The following is a 27,619-nucleotide window of genomic DNA, read 5'->3' as shown; positions in this document are numbered from 1 at the left end:
ATATACATACATATAATATACATACATACATAAGTTTCACTTTTTGAATGGAATTAATGAAATAAATACATTTTTTGATGATATTCTAATTATATGACCAGCACCTGTATATAACCATAAGGTTATAAGATTATAAAATGTGTATAATACTTAGAACATACAAAGGTCAACTTAATTACAATAATTCCTCTGTCATCTGCAGTTAAAAAAAATGTCAAGCAGTTAACAAAATGATCCGGTCAGCATTTGAAACATAAATCTGCTCAGCGTCTGTGTGAACATCAGACATGTGCTTTTCCAAATGTCACAGCCTTTTGTTCCCAAATGTAATCCAAATCTGCTTGTTGAAACCAATTGCATGTCCTTGGATTTTTGAGTCCGTTCAGCAAGACTTAAATGGCAGATGGAAATGGAAACATCTGAGTGCTCATCAAGAATGTTGTGGAGAGGAGCGATGGCTAGCTCAGAGCAGTCTCAGTAGTGACTCTTCTCCACTCTTCTCAGACTCTTCTCCACTGAGAACAATAAGAAGGCCGAAGAATCCTGGAAGCATCTCCATGTCTTCCAAATATCTGCTCCCAGGCACACTCACAGACATTGTGGTTGGAAATGAGGATTCCTGAGAGGGTTGGGAAAAGGGGGGTGGAAAACTGAAAGGAATCCATTGTTCTGCATCAGGGCAGATAAGACAAAGAGGCTAAGTGGAGTCACATAGATATTTGTAGAAAAGGGAATGGTGGGGAAATGAATATTAAGGTAAGATGGCATATAGCATATAGTTCCTTAACAGGTCCCATCATACAGAACCTGGCAAGGAGAGTGGTCTACGAAATCTGCATCAACAAAATTTGACACAGCAATTGCTAATAAATTGCACAAATAATTATAAAGAAATGTCAAGTAACATTAAATTACACATAAAAACATGAAATTCTATCCTTCTTTTTATCTATCTATCATATATATATATATATATATATATATATATATATATATATATATATATATATATGAAACCAGAGAGCATAGATAAGCTTTCTTGTGGTCCAGGTTATCAGGATGGTTCTCCCCTAAGTTATTCTGCTTTCACTTATGGATCAATAACATTAAACATTTATTAAGGTCTATTCAAAGAAAATCTGTGAAAGTCCTTATGAAAGACATATTGCGATTAAGGCATTATCATTTTGCCGAGTATCGCTAGTCACATTTAATTGACACAACTTCCAGAATGCTGTTAGGGCATGCTTGGATGATTTTAATAACTAAACAGCATGCAATAATTATTGAAAAACAAAGAAAGCCATAAATGAATGAGCAAGACTCCAAAGCAAAAATGAGAACATGAGAACAGGATGGTTGTTTGTCTGCTAAGGCAACTCTTTGAAGGGAGTGCTGGTCAACACATCTGGCGTCGATTGAATAAAGCTGTTGTTTGTTGAATTGTCGGCAGTGTGCATGTGTGTCTCCATATCACTACTGTAAGTATTGGTTGAAAACTTAAGGTTGTACACGGTCAGTTCAACCATGTATATTGTTACTTTACTGTATATTTACTGTATAATATACAAACACAAAGGTCTGAACATAAAGAGTCAACAAATCAAAAAGAGCAAACATCAAAGAGATCAGCTTTCTCCTTTTTCCCTCGCAGAACATAACTGCAAACCATCAAAGGGCTGTCCTGTGGTTCCTAGGTGATGTATAACAGACTTGCATGTGGTTAACAATTAAAATATTTAACCATAATTTTAGAAAATCATGTTCAAACACATCCAGATACCCTTGAGTCTAAGTGGCAAAGGAAGCTGTTAATGTTGTTAAGCAGAATGATGCCAGAAGAATTAGGACCAAACGACTGATTTTCACATTATAGTTTATTACAAGGGTTTATAAAATTACGAAGTACATTTAAGAATCACTGTAACAAAAAGGAGGGGGGGAAACATTCATATTTGTACTACGTGAAATGTGGATTTGTAAAAGGGAATAAAATATATGTACAGACAAACTCAACAATCAACAAAAGAACAGAACATGTAGTCAAAATAAACATACCTCGCAAGTGCTTCTGTTTATTAATATTAACTAAATGCAATGATGATAATAATGATAACCAAAAATTATAATTATTACAATACCAGAAAACCATATTAACATTTAAACACTGTGTACAATACAGTATAAATGAAATCCATATCATTCTAAATAGAACAGTATTTACCAACAGACTTTAATTATACTAGAACTCTATTCTGAAATATAACAAAAATAGCACTTAAAATAAGATTTATTACAATAATAATATTAATAGCAAGAATATTAGGATATTAGACAATGCAAATATGCTTTACCAATGGCTTTCTAATAGGTGAAATCCCTCTTGCTCTCACAACATTTGCTTAGAAATAGCAAAACTGTACTGTAGCTGAAGGTGTAGCAATCTACTCTCTGTTAGAAAATGGTACACTGAAAGCAGCAGACATTAATTCATAAAAAAGATCAGTGGCATATTTTATCAAAGAAAAGTCCTGTAGAGAAAGTGAGGGAAGAACCCTCCTCAGGTTGCTGAGTCCTAGTGCCTCTCACCCAACCGCCTTTAAAGTCCCTTCAGAGGCGTCTCCAGAAAACTCTCCTGATTGGTGGTATATAGAGTTACTGAATGATGATTGTCCAATCAGTTCCACCATCATCTACTGTATGTTCAGTATAATTTCTTCGTATACTGATGTGGAGCAGCAGAAAAAAAAGAGAAGCCTTCCTCTTTGCAGAGGTCAGGTGGCACTCTGCTCCATCATATAAATAAAAAGCATCCCTCAAAGCAGCATATACGACAGTTGACTTGATTTTTTTTCATACATGTCTTGTTTCATCAAATATATCATTTGCAACAGGAATGAGTCCCTCATTCCCTCTATAGCTTGTTTTGAGAGCCTGCACAGGTTACTTTTCTCTTATAGTCTCTGTCTACATATATCTCTTCATCTCTCACCTCTTTTTCACGCTCTCTTAAAAAGAATATTATGAATTGTCACTTATGTACAGAGCGTGTATAAAAAGTACTGGGTTAGTCTGAAAGCTCCTTCTGTACTGCTAACACACCTGAGTAAATTACACAATCCTCCCATTCATTCTAGTTTACACTGCCTACTCTAACTCTAATACCTTAGCTAAAAAACAACCTGTCCATGAACGCACACAGGCACACAAGAAAAAACACGTATTCCAACACACACACAAAAAATGACACACACTGTATATACATATACATGAATTCAGCATCCACGGCACACAAAAACTTCTCATCTCAAGACCCTGTGACATCTTCATCGGCTTATATGACTGTCCCTTTCACCTCTTCTTTTCTGAAACCTTCCTCTTGTGCTCTCCTGATGTAGAAATACGTTCAGTTAAATTTATATATTTATGATATACTTCTTTACAAATGATAGACTATACATTTTTGGCAAATGAGAGTCTTTTCAACTTAAAGTGACTGCTCAAGGTATGAAGTCCGTCACACGGTGGCATCCAGCATCTTGTTCGACTTGGCCATGATCTGGTTCTGGTTGGAGTCGAGGCCGAAGAATTTTACACGGAGGCCATCGGTGGGGTGCACCACGGGGACCGAAATCAAGCGCGGGAATGTCCGCGTGGCCAGTTCGAAGCGACTCCCTCCCGCGAGCTCCACAGCCAGGAGTTTGAGGAAGAGACTGGCCAGCTGCTTGCCGAGGCAGGAGCGAACACCACCACCGAAGGGCAGGTAGTGGAAGCGGCCCTCGCGATCCTCGTTTCGCTCTGGACTGAACCGGTCTGGATCGAAGGCCTCCACGTCCTTGAACACAGCTGAGGTGTCGTGGGTGTCACGGATGCTGTACATGACACTCCAACCTTTGGGTACCTGTACACCCTGAGTGACGGACAAAAAGAGAAGTTAGAAGTGTTGTTATTGTTAACTAAAACTATCAAAATATAATATAAACAATACAGAATATAAAAAGAATATCAAATGTAAAAATTTGATGGAAAGGAAATCTATGAAAATTGGAAATGTTGGCAACTAACTGAAATAAAACAAGTTTTAAAGTGAAGTACTAAAACTGAAACTAAAATAAATGTTTAATTATAGCTAATAGGAAATCTGAAATCCGAAGCGACTTAGGCCCTGTCCACACGAACATGGTTATTTTTAAAACCAAAGCTTCTTCTATGTGGTTTGGCCATTCGTCCACACACAAACGCAGCGCCAGGTCACTGAAACCGAACATTTTTGAAAACACCTGCCAGGTGAAGATTTTCAAAAACTCAGAAAAATGGCGGAAACAGCGAAAACTTCGTTTTTGGCTTGTGATGTCGGAGCCAGCGCTGTTATCTCCGCCTACTTGAAACTTTTTCAGGTTTCTGATTGGCCTACATGGCTTTATAGTTTAGATTATATCGCCACCTGTTGGCTTGGCATGCTTTTGACAGTGCATCATAGCATGCGCTTGCATTTTAATGTAGACCAAGATTTTTTTTTAAAAGGAAGAAGGAAAAACTCAGTTTATGAAAAATCTATGAAAAATCCCGGTTAGTAATATGATAAAATAATATATAAATAATACTGGTTATTAGAATAAAACAGGTAAGCATTCACATTAACAACAATACAAAACAATAAAAACATAGTTAACAAAACAAAAGATAATTCCAACATCATCTACTCATCATCAAGTCTTTCCAAACCTGTATGACTTTCTTTTTTCTATGATATTTTTATGAACACTGTGATCCAACTGGAAACCCACTGACTTGTATAGATACCTTTTTTCCCCATAGACCATTTTAATATGTTTCTCACAGAAAAAAAAGTACATCATACTTGTTTGGAACAACATGAAGGTGAGTAAATGATTTTAGTAGCTGCAGATCTTCAACAACTCACATCCAGCTCAAAGGTCTGCGTGGCAATGCGGTAACCTCCGGACACGGGGGCAAACAGACGCAGGACCTCTTTGATCACGCAGTCCAGGTACTTAAGGCTAATGATGCTTTCCAGTCGCAGTTCACCCTGGCACAGACAGCCGTCATGCAGCAGGCCACAACTCCGCAGCTCCTCACGCAGCTTCTCCAGCACCGCAGGGTGCCGCAGCAGCTGCATGATCAGAGACGTGCTGGCGCTGGCTGTTGTGGCAAAAGCAGCGAAGATCAGCTCAATAGTGGACTCCTGCAGGAGAAACAAAAAGGTTTGTGGTTTAATGATACATAGTCCTAGATATCTGACACTAAAAGTCTGCCATGTTGACAACTGTTACTGATGAATTGTTGCTTGATTGCTGTGATAAAACTTTGTAGAAACTCGTATCTGTCGTAATTCATTTTTAAATGCTATTGACACTTGAATTGGGTGATACATTGCAAAATAACATATTTTAAAATGTAATTTCATTCTGTGGCGAAGCTTAATTTTCAGCATCATTACTCCAGTCTTCAGTGTCACATTATCCTTTAGAAATCATTCTAATATGCTTCTCTGGTGTTCAAGAAACATTTCTTATTATCAGTGTTCTGTTACTTAATATTTTCTTTAGATCCTTTTATGAATAGAAGGTTTAAAAGAACAGCATTTGTGTGAAATATATTTAAAAAAATAAAAATAACTAAATACTTGACCCTAAACTTCAGAACAGTAGTGTTGCTATGTTGTCTCTAGTCTAGCTACTTAACCACAATCTAACTTTTTCTGAAATTAGGATGGAGCTTCTTTACTTTTTTCCTTTCCTTCTCTCTTCTTTTTTCTTTGAGGTTTGGCAGCCATCTTACACAGGTTTCTTTTCTCTCTCTTCTCTCTCCCTCCCTATTTTAACTGCTTGCCAGTGAGTTGGTGTTGACAGGCCTGGGAGCCACCCCTGCCGCCACTGTCTGAGGAGACTACGCATGTACCTTACAAAAGAAAAAAAGCTGAAACTTCTGAGCCGAGTGGAATAACCAGGTAACAATAGCCTACATGGAGCCTACATTATCTGTGTCATTAAATGTCTGTCATCCCGGTTTGGGCATGGGACGGGAGAACTGAATAGGAGAGAGAGAATAGAAATAAAGAGCGCGGTCAGTGGGTAAAGTGTGCAGCCAGAGAGTCGCTGCAAGCCTCCCAATATCGTAGTGTGGACTTTCTGTTTTTTGCTTTAATATGTAATCAAGTAATCACAATTTGACCTCACAATGAAAACAAAATCATCTGGTGAAAAGAAAAGGATAAGCATAGAAAGACTGGGAGGATGGCTGTGTGGTGAAAACCATGACCAGTTTTACGAATGTGTAATGTACAGCATTAAATAGAGATGACGTCACAAAATACAGCTGAAACTAATATTTTTTTAAATGTATGATAAAATATCTCCATTTCTGTAAGACTGAGAAAGAACTCCTCTATAATGCAGACTAGATGGCCATGTAGTGTTTTAACACAGATTGCCTTGCTTTCTACTGCCTACCTAGTCAGCTGCCTTCTAAGATAGCATCCCAAAAGAAGTGAAAACTGTCTTCAGTGAGTGATCTGAAAGAGCCTACATATGCTACAACAGTCACTCACACACCACACAAAGTGCACAAGAGATGCTCACATTTGATTCCAGTGGAGTTTGACATTAGCATTTTGCTAAGCTAATGACCTGATAGACTAATAAGCAAAAAAAAAAACATGATGAAACAATATATTATAATTCTTTTACTATCATTATGCTGTACATTTATAATCAACATTTCTCCTTACAGTAGCTGATTCACTGAAAGCTTTTTACACTTTTTGTCATGATTTTTCAAAATTTGGTGAGTGATGTTTGGAATAGCTTTAACACAGCAAAGCGCACATACTGTATGAGGGCTTAAAATGTTCTCTATGTAGGCAGCTTTTGGAACATGGTTTTTAGAACAAAGATGTTTTGTATTAGAGCTGCTTCGCTCACCTTGAGCTCCTGCATCGTAAGCTCTGTGTTGTTCTCCTTGGCGCTCTCTAGAAGCACATCGAGAGCATCAGTGTAATCTTTCCCCTGGGTGTTGAGTGGTTTCTCTCTGATGGCTTTTTCTATGCATTTCTGGAGTGTGTCTCTTGCACGAATACCCTGCAAACACACACACAATTGTATTAGTTTATCTACCACTGCGTTCTTAATGCACAGAAACGGTCTAATCCCTTTCTCCATTGTGAAGTGATGTAGACAATACATATTAACATTTTACCTTCCTATAGCCACTAAACGGCAGGTCGATGGGAAGGCTAAAAACGTTCTCCACAAAATCCTGGAAAGTGTGGAAAAGACAGTGCATCTCCTCTTCAGAGACGCGGAAACCCAGCAGCACACGCACTGCCATATGGAAGGAGAGCCGCTGGGACTCACGATAAACGTTGATAGGGTCAGGATTGGAGCTCCACACCCGCAGGGTCTCCTGAATGACCTGCTGGATCTTGGGCAGGTAGCTCTCCAGAGCCTCATGACTGAAGACTTTAGCAAAGATCTGAGATACACAAGTGAAAATGCAGTCAGTCTGCTGTGCTCTGGTGTTTGCACCAATAGAGAACCACTTAAACAGCATAAATGTAAATGTAAAAACAGTTTTACAATCAGCTGAGAGTTTTATAAGTTTATAGCTGCAAGTCCCAAAACTTTATCTTCATAAGAACAATGTATTTTACCAAAGAGCCCAGGACATTATCTGACTGGCCTAAGAAAGCAACAGGAGGCATCTGCTTCCAAATACATGCATGTTTATGAACCTGACCCGATATGTGACAATCCAATATTATTTAAGAGTTTGTATCTACACATATATTGCATGAAAACAGAGTTGCACTGTTCTAAAAATACTAAATATTTGTTTTTGATTCAGGCTTATAGGCCTGCATTGATGAACTACACTTCCCACAATGCAGCTGGCCCATGACTTGCGTCATCTATCACAATCCAGCACCTCTGTGCTCTACAGGAAAGAAATGTCACAAAAATATTATCCTGAAGCCACAGTCAACACCTAAAGGCCAAGCTTATTTGTCTAATATTTTGAAGCGTGGAACATTCTCATTAACTCTGAAGTCCTCACTTTTTTTGACCTTCTTGTACTCTTGACTGCCACTCATCTACCTCCACCTCGCTCTTAGAATATCTGAGAGAATTTCCCTCTGCTTCAGCAGTGAGGGTGAAAGGCGAAGGTAAGATTTTCCTGGCCGCGGCAGCGCATTTCTAATGTACCTCAGTTGTGCTGGTTTGTTTAGCGAAATAACATCCATGTTCCAGTGCCCACAACTAACAATAGCACTTTTTATATGCCATCTCATTCCAAACACCTCGTCTCCGCCCTGCTTTTTTCCAAAGGTAGTAAAGGGAAGGGGGGCGGAGACTTGTGTGTCCTCCTCCTGTCTCTCCGTCTGACTTTCTCTCTCACCAAGGCCCATTTCTTTGTATCTCCTTTCTGTGCTGTTCTTCTCAGACCCGCTTTATTTCTAACTCTAACGATCAACTGGCTGTTAGTATATCATTTAGGTATTAAAAGCTTATTTCACACCCATTTGCACTTTTTTTTCCGTGTCCTTCTTCATGTACGTAAAACCACCAGTTAGCTGTCCATTCTATTACATCATTAACATCGGATCCTTTTCTGGCACGTTAAAGTGGTTCACATGTGTGGAGAAAAAACGAGTGGCTACAAGCATGTTTGAGTCAGACATCTCTCTTAGCTGCTACCCATAAATTAATATATGCAATACAACACCATATTTATACTGCTTATTGGTTTGGGATTTTTTTTTGAAGGTTACTATTTTCCTTTTGCGAGTCTTTGCGTACTAGACAGACGTCAGTCAAGCTCCACTAATGCCAGTCCCTATTATACAGGATTTTGAACACTACTGGGAAAAAAACAGCCGCCTGTCTTCATTACAAAACGTGACTGCACTTTCCACACACATACACACACAGCCTTTTAAAACTCCTCCACCCTAATAATTTCCATATGTCTTAAATTATATGAAACTGCTCAAAGCTGCTGGTTTGACCAGAATGTAAAGACCTCTTTATTCTCTCCTCCAAACCATTCACTTTCTTTACACTTCTCTCTTCTTTTCAAATCTCTCTCTCTCTCGCTCTCTCTTTTCTCTCTCTCTCCCCCGCTGACTAAAACAAAATCCTTCATTCAGAGCAAGAGCACTTTGTGTAGGCAGGTGAGTGCAGAATTAAGATCCTGTGCCCTCTACTGGCCAACCTAATAAATTCAACTCCTCACCAAATCAACAATTGTGATTTAGATGCATCAATGAGCTGTTGTGCATCCTGTTAATCACCAGCACATCAAAGAACTTTTGAAGTCCCATTAATACAAAGCCAGTTAAAAAAAAAAATAATTTATCTAGGAAATTATATAATTTATATAGTTACATCCCAAGGTTTGGATCTAATGCTTGCATTCAGCATCTCTCCAGTATATGTATAGCAATGGTCCTTAAAGAGACACAACTTCTTTTCTTTCCTAAACGCCCCAAGAACGGGACGTCCCAGAGGCCGTGTTGATGAACATACTGTACCTTTCCAGTCTAAATTATAGACTGTGCATTGCTGTACACCTCCAGACAAGTTCAAGAATAAATTTAAATATATTTATGACATTAGTGCGAAGAGCAGGACACTGAAACCAGGCTGAAGGGGGTCCATAAGGCGGTCTTTGTCTGTCTGAGGCTGGCTGACTAATTAGCAGTCATTAGGGGGTTTGTGTGAGGCCCTGGACCTGGAGGATTAACCAGACTGATTACACCCCACTGACCCCTCAAAGGAACAGGTGTGTGGGGTGAAACTCAAGCCTCTAAGGAACTGAAGATAACCAGGGTCCACAAAAAAGCTTTTTTTGTCTCTGAACAATGCATTGGATTTGAGGAGAAGCTAGTTTTGAGCGTAATCCTCCACTGTGTAACAATAGTGCACAGGGGAGCAAGGCATTGTGGGTATCTGTCTCCAAATCTGGATTTAAGGATGGCAGAGCCTTTTTATATTTGACCTTCTATCTTGTTTCTTTCACTCCATCTATGGTTTTGTCCTTCCACAAACTCAAAACATCTTTCACTGGCAAGTCAGGGAAATGGTGCACACCAAAACCACACATAATAAATCTACATTTGAGAGTACATGGACCTTACCTTTCTCCTTTTGCGGTGGATTTCTCCTATAGAGTTGGCCAGACTGTTGGGACCCAGTAGAGTGCTGGTGCTTTGGGGCCAGTCCACAGTGACCAGGCTGTGCTCTCCCATCAGGACCTTACGTACATTCTCTGCCCCCGTAACCCGGATGAGCGGCCGTCCGAGCAGATGAGTCTTGAATACGTTCCCATACTTCTGCCTCCTTGACGCATGGAAACCCGCGCCCTGAAAAAGAGAACCAGGTGCAAGAAGTAAACACATTAGTTGCAGATAAGAGGAATTAAATGGTATATATATATATATATATATATATATATATATATATATATATATATATATATATATATATATATATATATATATATATATATATATATATATATATATATATATAAATTAATTACCTTTTAATTGACATTTAATTAAAATAATACAATATTGTTTATATTTTGACACTGCTTTTTTTCCTTTTTTTTTTTTTGGCCACAACAGCTGTTGGTTTCAAACCGTAAATTGAACAGAATTATTACCTTTGTAGTTTCAATCACATTATTAACCTTTTGCCTAACACGAACCCATAAAACTGAACGCAACACTATAGGTTAAGAAATTTCCGTCTGAATATTACAGATGTAATGAGGTGTTAGGGCTAATAGGTATTTGGAATGAAGGGTGTTAGCCTTGTGGGATTAGCCCACTTTGTTTGTTTTTGAATTGTAAGGGCATAAGGGTCCCGTTCACAGCATTCTTTATGCAATTGGGTTAGCTTTAGCTAAGAACAGGCTCAGGTTTAGCCTTCGGGATCACGCTGAGAGAAGTGATCTAATGAGTATATGAGCGCAGCCATTAGCTCTGAGAAGTCGGTGTGTTGTGTGAAAGATTGGTTGAAAGGGCTAATCAGCAAGGAATCCAGTACATCCTGCAAACTTTGACCCCTTCACCTCTACTATTTGAGAACAAGCAAAGTGATCTAAAAGAGATTTTCAAGGGTTACAGAAATACATTTCAGGATTTCTCAGGACAGGAGACCTGAACTTGAATGGTGTATCATGGCCTGTGCTTTAACCATAGCCATGACATAATTAAATGCATTATTTTGTTCAATACAAGTCATCATGCACATTCAAGTTCCGCTGAGCAGAATTTCCGAACATGAAACAAACTCTTAGCTCTGGAGTGAGTTGCTCCGTATAACACACAGTAATTGCCTGTAACCCTCGAGACCTCTGCTAAGCACATAAAGACGGCCTGTAACCTCTCAGCCTCACAAACACGTACTGACCCCATGGCAGGAAGTGGCAGTAGAGCTGTTTTCTCCACGTGCTACCCTCCCCCCCACCTACCAAAATTTGTGACCAGTTTCATTGAGCACACTCCAACACTCACACTCTTATTTGCGAGGATAAATTTAGCAGCATGCACGTCTTTTTTCTGTTTGGCTGAGAGAAACTAGTGAATACATTTCAGCTTAGCATGCTACATGATGCATGCTTCTGTGTGTTAATGCGTGTTCAGTTGAAATGTGAAGCAAGTGCAAGTTCTGCTAAATCATGTATTAATTTCATTTTATTATAAATGATGTTTTACCATTGACATTTATTTTTAGAGTGCTTTATGACATTTAAGGCTTAGGTGATTGGCTTAATATCGCTTATGTTCAGAATTGAGAACTCACATAAACACATAAACAGATCTGTTCATGAATAATGCCTTGCCGTTTAACTTTTAGCACATATGTTGGCAAACATTAAAAAGCGTAAATGTACGGGCATAATCTGAAGTGCATCGCATTTAAATTTTTCATGTAAAACCATCTGTCAGTGGAAGCTTTAGTTCTCTATTTTGATTACTCTCTTCTGACCTTTGACCTTGGCTGACTGACACATCCAACACCTCCATAATGACAGAGACCATAAATGAAAACCTTAGCTCGAGACTAGCTGAGATGTCTGAAGACTTAGCAAATGTCTTATGACCCGCATGGCACCTTGGCCCCTAAAATCCTATAACAAATTATTGGCTTAATTAAATAGCAAGATTATGAGATCAGACTAACGAGATATACGTATGCACACCGAGGCTAGACAAGGTCAGACAAAAGGAGATTAAGTCTCACTTTCTCATCTGCCAAAGTTTAACTATAACTGGCAGAACATGTGGGGGAAAAAATATGGCTGTAAAATCTGCAGTGGTGGACAATTTAAACCATATTTCACACTTTCACACTTTTCTTTCTCAGTTTTCACAATTTTTCCTGCAAAAGCCTGTTTTGTGTTTTACAGTTTTGGTGGGATTATGTCTTATTCAAACATTTTTGGTTCCTTGTTGTAAGGAGGTGAAAGAATTCCTGATTCTAGAATCATAACTGACCAATTTGGACAAGGTTTAGTCAGTAAGAATGACTTTTAGACTGTTTTTCTAAATCAGTATGACCGAAGTTTCCCCCAGAGGAACCCTGTCCATGGCCAAGCAGAAATATGGCATCCCGGCACCTCAACAGGTGTTATACAGGGGATGCAGCCACAGCGTGAACAGTGTGTGGGGTGAGAGAAATGTTCATTGGCCAGCTCACAGCCAGTCTATACTTAAAGACACTGAGGATTTCACATATCAGGTGAGTGTGAGGGCAAGAGGTAATGCTGACATGAACAACCACATACATACACACATCCAAAAGCAATGCAGGGAAAGTGGGGGAAAATAAATGTAGTATCTTTCACCACATGGTGAGAACTGAGTGTGTGTGATGATGGATGATTGTGTGTATGTGTATGTGTGTGCTCACCTCTCAGCAGGGGGACCAGTCAGAACGAGAGAGAGAGAGAAAGGAGCCGTTTTAACCTGACAGACCCGGGACAAGGCCGTCTTTCACACATGCCCAACATAAGGGCACTCTCTAACTTCTCTCTGTTGATTTCAATGTATAAACACATTTACGCAAAAGTGAACTTGTAATTTGTATTATATTATGTTTGCTTATGGTCTTTGTTCTGTCATATTTCCCCTTCAGACGATTTCTGTTTTGACGTCATGTGTAACCTGTGTGAACTTGGTGTGTTTGATCATTCTGGGAACAAGAACATCCATTTTAAACACCACATGCTGTCATCCTTACCAGGCCAGAGCCTTTTTTCCACCTCTCTATGAGTAGTGAAAGTATGCAATGTATGGTCACACACTACATCACCAAAAACACATATACATTTCTCACATCTACATGTGTGTATTTACACATGTAGGGGCCAACAGTTCCCTCTGAAACAAGTGTACACAGAAGGGCAGCCAGAGAGGATCCAGACCTGACCTGTGTAGTACAAGTGGAAAGTGCAAAAGATGTGCTAGAAGAAGAGAAAAGGCAATGGTTTTCCATCTTAGAAGTGACTGACATTGAGGTGAGCATAAGAAAATGTGATTAGGATGGTTATTGACAGTGATGTGCACATAAGAAAATGTGGTTAGGATTTTTTGAATGGTCACAATCTACTTTGTAGAAAAGTGACTCGGTGCGCTGGAAATAGCAGAACAGGTTGTGAGGCAAAATGGGGAGACAGACACACTGGGTTTGGCCGCGCAGATGTCATTTGGCTAGAAGGTGAGAAATGTCCTCCCTCATTTCACAAGGCCACAGAAGCTCAGACGTGCAGAGAACGAAAATAAAACAAAAAACCCAAAAGGGTCACTGACGCACAAAACTCCACACACCCTGGAAAAGCTATGAGGTAATAAACTGCAGCTCACTCACACTGTCAAATACACTCACAGACACATATGCGGCCGGTGCGTCCATTCACTTCTGCACGCATGCATGGTCATGGTGACCGTTGCTCCGAGCGCATTCCCTTAAAAACCAAGTGAAATCATCTGTCAATCAAATAACACCCCTGTTTGCTTTGAGCGAAGTCAGACTGGGTTCAAGAACTCCGTTAGAGGTTGAGGATAGATGATCTTCAGCGATAAGACAGAAAAGCTTTCCAAATTCATTTGGACAGCAAAACACATGTCAGATGTTGCCTGAAGACAATAAAGTGCGCAGGGCTCTTGGGAAAAGAGCATCTGTGTCAGAAGCTCATGTGGCTGCATAGTTTCTGTCACTTGCCGTATTTAAAGCCTTAGAATCAGAATGAAATAGTTCAGTCAACAAATGGGCAAAACAGATGAATGGATCAAATGTGTTTACAGTACAGTTACATGCACTTCGACCTCGCACAAACCATGCCTGCCTCAGGAGGTGAAAGGGTTAACTCGCCACGCTCAATAGTTTCTTTTATTTTGAAAAGAAATTTATCAGATATTTTACAAGGGAGCGCAATAAAGAGGACCGCTTTTTTCCACTGGCTCATTCCACACAGAGTGCGCAGGACTAAAAATACAAATTTCTGTGTAAATTGGACACCAGTCGAGCCTCCCGCTACATAAATGTAGCCTTTGTGTGCCAGTGGAAATGTTATACAAATGACCTCTTTATTAAAATCACAAAAAAAAACTTTTAATTATATTTATTCAGATCAGCTACAGTTGACCTGAACACATGGGGTGCTATGTGAGGGACTGAGGGGTAAAAAAATTTGTAATATGCAATTTCAATCACCTCAATGTATTTCTTCAGCATACGACCGCCATAAAGTAAGACGAGAAGAAAAGAAAGATGGATGGAGTGGCGGGAATTAAAAAGTGTACAGCAAGTTTTCCCTGGCACATCGTTCTGCTCCATGCTCTTTATTTGTATTACTCATTATTCTGATCCATGTCCTCAGGTCCTTCTGTATATATGCATGTGTGTGTGTGTGTGTGTGTGTGTGTGTGTGTGTGTGTGTGTGTGTGTGTGTGTGTGTGTGTGTGTGTGTGTGTGTGTGTGTGTGTGACTGCATGGCTTAGTCTAGGGGCTGCTGTGTTTATTGGTTGAGAGCGGCAGGTAACGGCGCGGGAGGAGTTCTCCGTACGCTGACCCACAGTCTCAGCGTAAATAAAGATAATATGTTCCTTTACTGAAATAGCCCGTTGGAATCTCTCAGGATGTGTGTGTTGGCCCATCTCCATTGGGGTATAGACGCCATTTCTGCAAGGAGAGAGGGGGAAAGCGAGCAGAGGCAGAAAGACAAGAAATGAGGTCCCGTTATTTGGCCATCAGTCACCCTTGGGTGTTCGTGGGGGAACATGGCTCTGGAGAAATGAAAGGAGATACTGTATGGGAATTTCGAGTAACACAGTGAGAATCAGCAATCGGCATCAGAGAGCAATGGTTTGCTTAATGCTGAGCGAACGCCAAAGCCCAGACAAGCGCAAAGAACCTAAATGTGGCCGAGCTGAGAGAATAGGCTCCCCTTTGACCTGGAAACACTTTGTGGAGAGAGATTATGGTTGTTCAGTGCAGTGTGAGTGCTCACCCCGGGGACCCCCTTTTCTTCTCTTTTCTATCCCCCTACCTTCCTCCTCCTCCCACCACTGCTGCCAAGCCCCCTTCGCTTTCACCCCCCGGCCTCTGTTCCTAAAGACAAGAGGCTGTTTGAGGGGTTGTTGGTGCATTCCAGAGGTGAAAAAGAGGCCACACTGCACTGGTGCCAGTCATGCCCGTTTCATGCTCACTAATCCCGACAAGCCCCAGGAGAAAGCCAGAAAGCGAGAGAGAGGGAATGCTGGAAGACTGTTCCTAAATCCCCCAGGTCTCTATAGGCCATGCTCTCTGGAATTCTGATCAGAGCCCCAAACCGTGTAGTCTTTGTCCCAGGGTGTGGATGTGTTTTCGACCCCCTCCACCCCCGGCAGGCAGCTTTATTGCCACCCAGACTGGAGCGATTTGGGTCAAGGTGGAGACGTGGGGTAGAGGTAAGGGAGGGTTGCCCAGTGGGTGAACTGTGGTCTCCTGTTAGACAGCTTTCCCTGTGTACTGAGAAACTGCAGTATCGAGGAGTTATTGTTACAATGGCAAAGGAATTTGTGCTTATATAATAAGAATTATTAATGTTTAGTCTGAACTCACCATAACTGATCATCACACAACTCAAAAGTAGTGGCCCTGGCATAGACACAGTTAAGTTAATGCGCCATATGGATATTTCAGCAAAGCTTGGAGAACCATTGAGAAGAGGACAAAAAAAGAAAGTTGTGACCAGATATGTTTTGCGGTCAATTGAAATTTCATAATTCAAAATGACAGACACACCGCAAGAAAACGCAAAAAACATTACACTCCTCTGAGTCCATAAATCTATGTCAATCACAGATTTGACCCACTTTTGGATTCAACTACTGCTCCGCTGAGGCTTAAGGAGAGAGATTTGGACCACAAAAGGGGCTAACCGACCAATTTAAGGGGTTGTCTTGTACACAGATTGATAAAAAGCAATACATGTTTTCAGAAGCACAAGAAGGAGAGAGATCAACTTTTCAAACTGCATGTTTGCACAGTAGTTCTCAGTCGCCTCGCAGTCATGCCTTGAGCTGTAGCAATAAGGAATGACACAAGTTTGGCACAAATGGACCGGACCAAATCCTATTGATTTTAAATATGTAACTCTGAGATGCAGTCAAGCCTGTTTGTTTTTCTAGAGAGCCTGCCAACTGCATGGAAACTCTCTTCTGGATTTCCAGCAACTTTGGAGAATCTATTCCTGACCAGAGAATTTGATCTGTACACCACTCAGACCAGGACATTCCTCCCTTTTGAAAATCTCAGTTGAAAGCAACCCACTCCAGCTACTGCAAGCCAATGTCCAGGGACATGCTAATGCGCACCATGGATTTAATATGGAAAGAATTCCTAAGACATTTATTCGCGATTTTTACTGTATGGAATGCTTTTTTACAGCTTCAGTTGGTGTAATAACCTACTTTTTAAATACCACAAATGGCCGCTGTGCTGATTTGAATTCAGTTCATGTACCACCTTATTTTCTAAGTTCTAAAACAGCCATGTCACAGTGAGCGTTCACAAACCTCTCTGACTTATTAAGGAAGACGGCACAGAGACTCCCTGAATGTACTGTATGCGCACCACGCGCTGTCTGGGTATGACAGAACGGCACGGCATCATTCACAGCACGCGGGTTCGTCTAGACTAGAGTAACCGGCGCGCGTAATTACACAGAAGCCCAATGAGAGCGCGACACTACCTGCCCTTGCGATCAATCCCACCCCGCGCGCCAAGAGGAGTTTATGTGCGTTTTGACAACCGGCGCTCAGTGGCTGTGTTCTCGCGCGCATTGGAAGCCAAGGACTACAATATTTCTGGAACGGAGCGCGCCTTTCTTGGCAGCCGCAAACAGGTTGTTCCACGTGGATTGAGAACTGGCTGTATGAAACAAAAACTGAAGGCTATCTAAGACAGACAGCTTATTAACACCATGGAAATATGGCACGGATGAAATTGCACACGAGGGAATAACTAACCTGCAGGCTGTGTGCTTTTTAATGCGCAATATTACGCTCGAGCGCACACGTGCGAAAAGCATTAGTAGACGTTATCCTACTCTTGATGTGTCTTTAACAACCCAGTTACCTACAGAGAGACTATATGCACTGGTGAGCGCAGGAATCCGCGGTGCCTCGCGCGCACCGGAGCGGTGTGCGTGCGACAGCAAGGCGACTAGAAACTTGGAAAGACACAAGGAGATGGAGCGCTTACCTGAAAGAACCAGTGGCATGTTTCTCCAATGATGGGGAACCCCATGGAGCCCTTGGGCATAGGCAGCTTGCAGCTCTTGTCCCGTGTTGCGGTCCATCTCAGCTGCCAGAGTTGCTGGGACACGGCCAGAAGAAGTGCCATGGACACTAAACACGCAGCCAGCGTCGCCAGCGCCGAGACAAGGTCAAAACTCTCGAAGAGCATCGCTGTGAAGGTCCGGGACTTGTCTCAGATATTTCTTTAGAGTGAGGAGCACTACAGTGGTTAAGCCTTCTAGGGAGTATATGAGGTGACTTATGAGATATATAGCCTATGATTTGCTGCTTCAATTAGCCTATTCTGAAAAGCAAAAATAACTGAGAAAGAATCTCTCTTACCAAAAGGCAACGCAACAAAGTTTTGTAACGAAAAGTAAATGAATAAAATGAAGTGTTTAATTAACAGAATGCTGGTTATTAGAAAGCGATCTTAAATGTTTGTATATCATTTTAAATTATGCAAATCGCTTTCCAATATTCCCGTGAATTCTAGATTCAATTTTTTAAATGTATATTTGGCATGAACTTGTCAAACTTGAAAGTTGATTTAGAAATGTTGTTCTAAATTCCAAACTCTTCTTTAAAAATTAGCTTTAAGTTATTAAAAAAAATTTCAGTTATTTAAAAAAACATCTTAGAGGAAAGCTCGATATAATCTTTTAAAATGTACTGAAATCAAATAATGGTCATAAGGAAGACGCAGAAATAAATGAAAGAAATAATCCTCCGAAGTTTGATGCCTATGAGCAGTAAAAATCTTCAGATGAGTGTAGTGCGTCTCGCTAGCCCGTTTTCTGATGCAGTTTCACTCTCTACCTCTCTCTTGCGCTCTAGCTCTCTCTCTTCACATACAGTTTCTCAATGTGAGTTCGAGTCGCACAGCGAGCTTCCAATGTGTGTTTATATAGCGGAGGCAGTGAGGAGGCATTCGGCCAGGGTGCAAGCGGCTCCCCCCTTACCCCACCCCACAGAACTGAGGCGGGGTGAAAAGTGAACGGGCCGGGCGCTGGAGCGTGCAGGACCTGGAGAAGATCCCAAAGAGAGAGAGAGACTTTCAATACTTTAAGCTTCATACGATCGGGAAAGTATCACCTGCCACTCGCAGAATATGGATATGATACAATCGGATGGGCTTAATGATGCTGTCACGCGGAGCTACCTTGATTACTCCGCATGGCTCAAAAACCACAGGAAAAAAATGAGACGTAATGTTATAACAGTGTTATCTTGTCTTAGACTCAGTAACACACCACAATAGACATGTGGGTTCAGTATCTGTTTGAAATTTCTAACAAATGCCTTGACTGTTCAGATGCGCATCTGTTCAGCACAGCAGCAGTGCGCGCCGTTAGTCCGGTGAATATTCACAGCCACAGTGATTCATTCATTGACTCATTCATTCGTTATTTGTTTTTGTTTTCTTCAGAAATGGCTTTCTGTAACCTTTAGGGGGTCAAGTTTTTAAAAGAATTTCTTTGAAACGGTACACTTTCGGGGCGCGAATATGATGATTAGAAGATGCGTCTTACGCAACCCTAGCTTTTATTTGGCGCCCACAGTTAACTCATATTAAAAGTCTTTTTAATCAAATCAGTAAGGTTTATTGTGAACATCTGTAATAAGGTTATAAATATTTCAGTATTTTTGCTGATTAAATAATGAACTTAACGCACGGTGCTGATGTAGCCAACCGTCACTATATGAACTTGCGTCCTGACTAACTTCTGAGGTTACTTAAACATTGTGGGGGGAACTATTAAAACATCCATCTATCTATCTATCTATCTATCTATCTATCTATCTATCTATCTATCTATCTATCTATCTATCTATCTATCTATCTATCTATCTATCTATCTATCTATCTATCTATCTATCTATCTATCTATCTATCTATCTATCTATCTATCTATCTATCTATCGTGTAAAATGAATCCCCTTGTGCTGAGAGTGTCGATGAAAGTGACCTATTCGTGCTGGTGTCATCTGTTACAGATGGTACGTGGTTTCAATTACGGTCACCTTTTGATCACAATCACTCAAGGACAGTTATGTAATTGTTCTGAGTATATGAGACGACCATTGCAGACCAGAACTCAGAGCTCCAGCTGTTTCGCTCACTCTCTCTATCGATGTCTGCTTCCCGAGGCGCGCAGCTGATGCGCAGGATGAGAGAGGAAGAGGATGCTCGTCATATATTCAGTTTACTTGTTTGGAAACCTAACAATTCTCATAATATTATAAAGTGCGCGTTTACATGATAGTTACACGTCTTTTCGCTTCTAAGATGAATGCGATGAGTTCTCGAGCGCGTGCCGATAAGTTAAATCCATCGATTTCTTCATTCCGTTTGAAAGAGTGTGACTTCTGCAAGCTTACGGATTCTCTCCCTTATGCTTTTTCGATCTGTTTTAAGCCAAATTAAACCTGTCCCGAGTTTGCACAGTGAAATCCAAGGGGTTTCTGTCTTTTTCTGATATTTTCCTAAGACATTCTTCGCTCAGGCTGTCTGCCGCTGTCAACCTGGACGCGTCTCTCAACGTCGCACTGCCGCCTAGCGGAGACAGAGGGAACTTCTCAATCTCTGATTCCAGCGCACGCTGTCACGCATCTAACATATACATATAACCTAACGTCTTGTGAAGTGAAATGCTAGTTGTTTGTGAGGGGGAAAAACGAATTAAGGCATTTTAACTATAAGCCACTGATTTAGGACAAAATCTAGAATCCATAATAAAACTTCCTTCAGTGACAAACTCTATCACCTCTTGTCATCTCACATCAAAATCCACCAACATGTTTGTTTAGAACTGCTTTTAATTGTTTTCGCTTAGAAATGGTACTCGATCTGTTCATACTTCTCTCCTGATTCAGACGAGGCAACTTTTTACTGAAGAAATCAATATTATGAACAAAGGACCCACATTTTAGTCAGAAGCAACTATTTGAAGTAAAAACACCTTTTTTAAGTCATGGACTGGAGTCATGTGGATTACTTGTGGATTGGTGTGATGCTTTTAACATCTGTTAATCTGATGGTACCCATTCACTGCAGAGGATCCATTGGATCTACTATTTCTACTATTTTTGGACTACTATTTCTTTAAGTTGAGGTGTGATATACAGTATAAAATAACTGCAGCGCTTTTTAGCTTGCAATTTAAACACCAACCCAGCTCTATAACATGAATCTGATATGCAATGGCTCTGAGACCTTGTGACACAGCATTATGCCCTTGTATAAGCATTACATAATTCAAAGTAGGCTTTCATACGTAAATACACACCATTGCTGAGGTTGGATCAAAGCTCTTAAGACAAGCAACACTAACACCATTTCAAACCGAGGTCAGAAGATATAAAAGAGGGGAGAGATTACATGAATAAACATCTATGGGTCTCACACACACAAACCTGTAGTAACTATATATATATTATACAACTTTCCCTTCCTATTGAGGACACACTGAGGAGCATGTTCTGTGAGTGTGACATGACTCACCAGTGCTATTCAAACACAATGAAACCATTCTGAGTTGGCTCACAGTAATGAAGGAAATGACAGTGGAAATAAGGTACAGTGACTAATCACCATTAGGGCCACACACACGATTAAAGGATAAACCAAACCACCAAGTTTTCAAATCGTATACAAATAAAACCGTTAAAGGGAATGTTTCCACAGACACATATCCAAGAAATAATCATTAATGATCCACTTTTCCATAAAGTGATTAACGTTGCTCACATATTTTCCAATGTATACAAGACTTCAGTTCCCAAGATGAACAAGCTCTGATGAATCATTTGCTGTTCTTTATTTTGAACAACTACAACTTCAGGCGCTGAGAGAAACCGAGCATTATCAGCTGTCACTGTGGCGCTCATGATTCCTCAAATTGAGTTATATATGACAGATAGCAGGTAGATCGTTATCTGAAAATCATCAGCATATCCCAATTCACTTTGATTACACAGACCACAGCCGGAATAGAAGGGTCATCAGGAGGTCTGATGGCTTTCAGCTGCTAATCTGGTTTGCATTACAGCTAGTGGACGCAGTTTAGCCACAACAGTTTACAGTACATTACCTGATATAGAGGCTGAATCATTGTGTCTTGCCTATAAAAATCAAGCCAGGTCATTTCCATTGTTTCCAAAAACCATTTTAAAACCTTGTAGTATTTATTAATGTTTCTGAACCTAATCAAACTGTCACCCTGGAACCAATAAAACATTATCACTGGCTTAAAGAGACCAGGTAAGTCAGAGTGTAAGAACACCAGCAAGTTTGTCACTCAGTGAAATCGTGTCAATCCCATTCTTTCCCTTCAGTGAGAAGAGACAAATGGCATCTCTCCTTTAATTGGATAGACATCATCAGAGGTCATAATCATGGAACAATGTGCAATAAAGCACATTCTAGGCATCTGATAATGTCAGTCCAATTGTATAGTAAATAAATTAGCTTGGATTAAGGGTTTCAGTAGTTAAACACTGTGGTTTCCATAAAAACCGGTTCAGAGACACAGGAACTAAATTTCTGCCATGAATTCAGGCAGAGCCCCATACGATTTTCAGCTATCTTAGCTATCTAGTTCTTCTCTGTATTTACAAGTGCTTCTCAATAAATTAGAATGTCGAGGAAAAGTTCATTTATTTCAGTAATTCAACTAAAATTGTGAAACTTGTGTACTAAATAAACTCAAAGTCTTTGGATCTTTTAATTGTGATGATTTTGGCTCACATTTAACAAAAACCCACCAATTCACGATCTCAACAAATTAGAATACTTCATAAAACCAAAAAAAAAATATTTAGTGAATTGTTGGACTTCTGGAAAGTATGTTCATATATTGTACATGTACTCAATACTTGGTAAGGGCTCCTTTTGCTTTAATTACTTCCTACTTCGGCATGGCATGAAGGTGATCAGTTTGTGGCACTGCTGAGGTAGTATGGAAGCCCAGGTTTCTTTATCAGTGGCCTTCGGCTCATCTGCATTGTTTGGTCTCTTGTTTCTCATTTTCCTCTTGACAATACCCCATAGATTCTCTGTGGGGTTCAGGTCTGGTGAGTTTGTTGGCCAGTCAAGCACACTAACACCATGGTCATTTAACCAACTTTTGGTGCTTTTGGCTGTGTGGGCAGGTGCCAACTCCTGCTGGAAAATGAAATCAGCATCTTCAAAAAGATGATCAGCAGAAGGAAGCATGAATTGCTCCAAAAGTTCTTGGTAAACGGGTGCAGTGACTTTGGTTTACAAAAAACACAATGGACCAACACCAGATGACATTGCACCCCAAATCATCACAGACTGTAGAAACTTAACACTGGACTTCAAGCAACTTGAGCTATGAGCTTCTCCACCCATCCTCCAGACTCTAGGACCTTGGTTTCCAAATGAAATACAAAACTTGCTATCATCTGAAAAAAGGACTTTGGACCAATGGCAACAGTCCAGTTCTTCTTCTCCTCAGGAGTGGCTTAACAAGAGGAATACGACAATTGCAGCCTGTGTGTGGAGGCTCTTGATGCCTTGACCCCAGCCTTAGTGCATTCCTTATGAAGTTCTCTATAATTCTTGAATCCAGTTTGCTTGACAATCCTCTTAAGTCTACAGTTCTCTCGGTTGGTTGTGCATGTTTTTCTACCACACTTTTTTCGTTCCACTCAACTTTCTCTTAACATGCTTGGATACAGCACTCTGTGAACAGCCAGCTTATTGGCAATTAATTTTTGTGACTTACACTCCTTGAAGGGTGTCAATGTTTGTCAGAGACCATTTTGAAGGCTCAGGAAACCTTTGCAGGTGTTTTGAGTTGATTAGCTGATTGGCATGTCATCATATTCTAATTTGAGATTTTTTGTTAAATGTGAGCCAAATCATCACAATTTAAAGAACCAAAGACCTAAACTACGTCAGTCTGTGTGCACTGAATGTATTTAATACACGAATTTCACAATTTTAGTTGAATTACTGAAATAAATTAACTTTTCCTTGACATTCTAATTTATTGTGAAGCACCTGTACTTGTGCTATTGATTTATGACAGGAATCATTATTTACTGCTATCAGACGTAAAAAGCACCAACACAATGAGCCTCTGACTAAAGATGGAATACACTACATGTATTTTGTCCAGATTTTTGCTCATATCTGCAGTCTTAAGTCAGCACAATATACAAAGGGTCAGTGCCAATCTGCAGATTTTAAGCAGTCAGAGCTGACAGATTTCAAGGAAAATCACAGTATATGATGGACACACATCTAGAATCAGACTATGATTTCATGTAGTCATTTATTTTTGGTATTTTTTGCATTTTTTAAAAACATGCATCTCTTAATAATAATTGTGCTTAGAAGGACTTGAAAGTGTGGTAGGGTGTGATCCTCACTTGTTTAGTGCATGATGCCTATTTTTTTCCTCTGTAAACATTTACAAAGTCGGCAAGTGTAAGCCGACTAGTGTTTGGAAACCTGTTTACATTGTAAAGTTCATGTAGAGTTTTTTTAAAGTCAAAAAATGGGAAAAAATGAGCAAGATAATTCTGAGCGAGGCCCAGTAACAGCATTATAAATATAGCTCACCGGAAAATAAAAAATACTGTAATCATTTACTCATCCTTTGCACTCAAAACCCTGTATGACTTTTTGTCTGTGGAACAAAACAAAAAAATTGTGGAAGAACATCTTCATCTACAACTTGTGCTCTATATTTCAAGTTTTTACATACCACTAGAGCTGACTATCATCAGTAAATAACACCTTGGCCTTTGCACTACTTCATTGTATTGCTTAAGACTTGGAATATGGTGCATTACATTTATGACACTTTTAATAGTATTGTCAAAGAAATGTAAAATTGAAAGATCCTGCATGTATAGCTTTATAGAGCCTGTCAAAATTGATAAGTGAACTCGGTAAAGAGGTTAATGACTTATTTTGGTGACCTGGTGTCAACTGAATAAACACAATTATGCACAAAAGACAGATTTGAAGACACACTGACCCAGAATTCTATGCAACATAACAGGAACAGCACATAAATATATTGAAACCAAAACTCACATGGGATAAAATCTACTGGAACATGTTTGTAACACAAATGCAGCATCTCAAGTCACAAGCACAGTTCAAAAGGACATGTGTGCCCCACACTAACTCAAAACCAAGGTTGCCTCTAGGTCCATCTGGGGTCGATTCAACAACAAGATGCAGAAAGTGTGTTTCACATTAACACAGTCAAGTTATTTCTCATGTCCTCTTGTCACCCTGAGCCTGTTTTGGGGATATTGAATTACTTTGTTCTTTGCCTCCTATAAGGAATATTTGAATGTCAGTGTATAATTTGAGGCTAGCTTGTTTGGTAGTTTGCTTTGGGAGTACCTGGTTTACATGTACTTCAACAAAAACATAATCAATCTTGTGTAAATCTTAAGCATGGTGGTGGATCTGAAAGAGGCTCAAATGGAAATTGGGAAAATGGTCTAAATATGTAAAATACATGTGGGGTCAGGATTAAATTTGTCCGTACGTTTTTGGCCAATTTATTGTTCTTGTTTATTTTGTCTCTTATCTGAGATCAAATCTTTAAAAAAAAAAAGGGTTTAGGATCCAGTGTGGCAGGAAGTCAGGTACACTTCACTCACTGTGCCAGCTTTTGGGAGTTTCCAGGCCGAAGCTGAAAACCCAGGAGTAGAGCTGCAATGATTCACTGGATGAAAGAATGGAAAGACAAGGTCAAATGAGGTGGGAGAGACAAACAGGTGAGTATGTCATAAGCATACACGAGAAAGAGAAATTTACAGTAAAAAACTGGCTGCTGGCTTTACCAGAAATTCACAGTATTACAAGATGGAATAGTGGTGCCTGTTTTAAAACTCATAACTGTATATTTAAGTGAAATAATGATAACATTCCAAGCTACTTGCACTTTCTACATCCTGTAGAAGTGTACAGAGTTATAAACACAACAACAAAACAGCATCATTGAAATAAACAGCACTAAAATGATGCAATAAATATGAATTAAATAAAAGAAAATGTAACGTAAAACATCCTAATGTACATTACTGATGACAAAAATAAGAATATCCAAAACATAAGGATATGTTATGCGTCTCTTCTGGGAATGTTCTTTTATGGTTTTTCTTTCTAATTATATGCTACTTCATAGTGTTAATTTGCAAAAATAGTATTTTACAGTAGAATTCCATGCAATACAATTTTTCTTTTTATAAGATGAAAAATGTAACCAGTAATACCATTTTACGGTGATTTTCTGGGAGAGTGATGATACATTTTTTTAAGTAAAAAAAACTACAAATAAATCAATGAAATTTAAAATCGAAAGAGAAGTGATAACAAAAATGTTTCTCATGCTCATTACAATACTAATGGTACACTAGTATAAAGATAACAATAGTCCTAAAGAAAATGAGTGAAAAATCAAATATCAATCGGGTAATTTGAGCAGGACAGACTTAAAAGTTGTTATTGAAAGTCATTTGACTATTGATCACCAGGAGCTGGCTATTTCAACAAGTAAAACTTTACATTTTATGACAGACTAATATTAGAGAACTAATCCACAATATCTGCTAAACTTGAAATCTTTACCTTGAGAACTTTATCTAAGTTCTGTAGTTTATCATTTACCTATAAAAACATCAGTAAAGTGTGAGACGATTTGTATTAGTATGTTTTCCCAAAAGGATGCACACATGTATCAGCTTGTTTCTTGGTAAATGACAATTACGCACTGATATTAGCAAATAATTATTGACATAAATTTCTTCCAGAAATTCTGCACACCTCCTCACTTTGGGTGAAGCAAGAACATTTGTGACCTGCTGCTCAACGACAGATATATTCCTGTACCTCAAAACGGATGGAGAATAGACGATACAGATGAGGGACAAAGGAATATATTCTTGTGAATCCCTTTCAGTTTTGCTGTAAGAATGTGAGTTTAAATGTAAGACAGATCCAAATGAGCTAAAATCCTTCTCTGGGTTTACGCTGAACAAATCAGTATTATAGAAATGATTTATTATTGTAACTACTTATGTAATAAGTCCAATAACAAAAGACCTCCAACAAAAACTAAATAAAATAATAACTAATAGCTGAATAACAAAAGTAAATATTTAATATTGTAAGGATGTCAGAACACAACATGTTTGAAACGTTTCGTCATTGTTTGCTTCTCTTAGTTTAGCCAGCATATGCTCTTGTTTTGTTCCCTGTCAAATCACCTGCCTTGAAAACATCTGTGACTGAAACCGAAAGACCGTAACTGAAGTGACTCTGGAGTGGGCAAACATATGGAGAGCAGTTCCACAGAAGAGTCGATGCCTCAGAACAAGACAAACAACACTCACACTCAGTGACTCAATATCTTACACCTATTTTTAGATGCACAACAGTAAACCGAACGTCCCTCTGAAAATAACAGAGAAATGTTACTGCAATGATGTTCCAAGATCAACAAGGAAACTGGTCCTCAAACAGGTCCTATTTGGGCAAATCAATTCAAACTGTGTTTACACCAACTGAGGCTATGTTGTGAACCAAAGAGAACAAGTCTGCTCTCGAAAGCAATCATCTGAATATCTCCCAGACCTTTTCCTGTAGGTCCAACCCTAATAACACACCTGAACCTGAGATGATCAAGGTCTTCAGACTGACTGGTAACTTCCAGGCAAGTGTGTTGGAGCTACAGGATGTTGGACCTCTAGAAGGAGACTTGAGATCCAACCACCATACACTGTTTTTATGAGAATTGTTTATTATGA

General features: G+C 39.6%; 1 protein-coding gene and 1 long non-coding RNA gene across 3 annotated transcripts in view; both read right to left on the bottom strand.

The window, feature by feature from the left end:
* Positions 1-27,619, bottom strand: part of LOC132118923 (uncharacterized) — a 350,882-nt gene that overhangs the window by 145,769 nt on the left and 177,494 nt on the right. The gene's annotated exons all lie outside the window — the stretch shown is intronic.
* On the bottom strand, positions 1,860-18,708 carry LOC132118783 (cytochrome P450 26B1-like). The gene is made up of 6 exons (XM_059528664.1): positions 17,781-18,708; positions 10,160-10,384; positions 7,219-7,494; positions 6,945-7,100; positions 4,925-5,206; positions 1,860-3,910 (listed from the first exon to the last, which is right to left on the bottom strand). The coding sequence occupies exons 1-6, from the start codon at positions 17,982-17,984 to the stop codon at positions 3,518-3,520; spliced, it is 1,536 nt and encodes a 511-aa protein (XP_059384647.1). The 5' UTR covers positions 17,985-18,708; the 3' UTR covers positions 1,860-3,517.

This window comes from Carassius carassius, chromosome 3 (genome assembly GCF_963082965.1).
Source record: "Carassius carassius chromosome 3, fCarCar2.1, whole genome shotgun sequence".
Lineage (NCBI taxonomy): Eukaryota > Metazoa > Chordata > Actinopteri > Cypriniformes > Cyprinidae > Carassius > Carassius carassius.
This window is presented reverse-complemented; position numbering and strand designations above follow the sequence as displayed.

Excerpts from the sequence above, each read along its gene's own strand:
- LOC132118783 (XM_059528664.1), bottom strand. The coding sequence starts at position 17,984 with ATGCTCTTCGAGAGTTTTGACCTTGTCTCGGCGCTGGCGACGCTGGCT. Across the intron at positions 7,101-7,218 it reads CGTTTAGTGGCTATAGGAAG|GGTATTCGTGCAAGAGACAC; the intron begins GTAAAATGTTAA and ends GTGTGTTTGCAG. Across the intron at positions 3,911-4,924 it reads CGCAGACCTTTGAGCTGGAT|GGTGTACAGGTACCCAAAGG; the intron begins GTGAGTTGTTGA and ends TCCGTCACTCAG.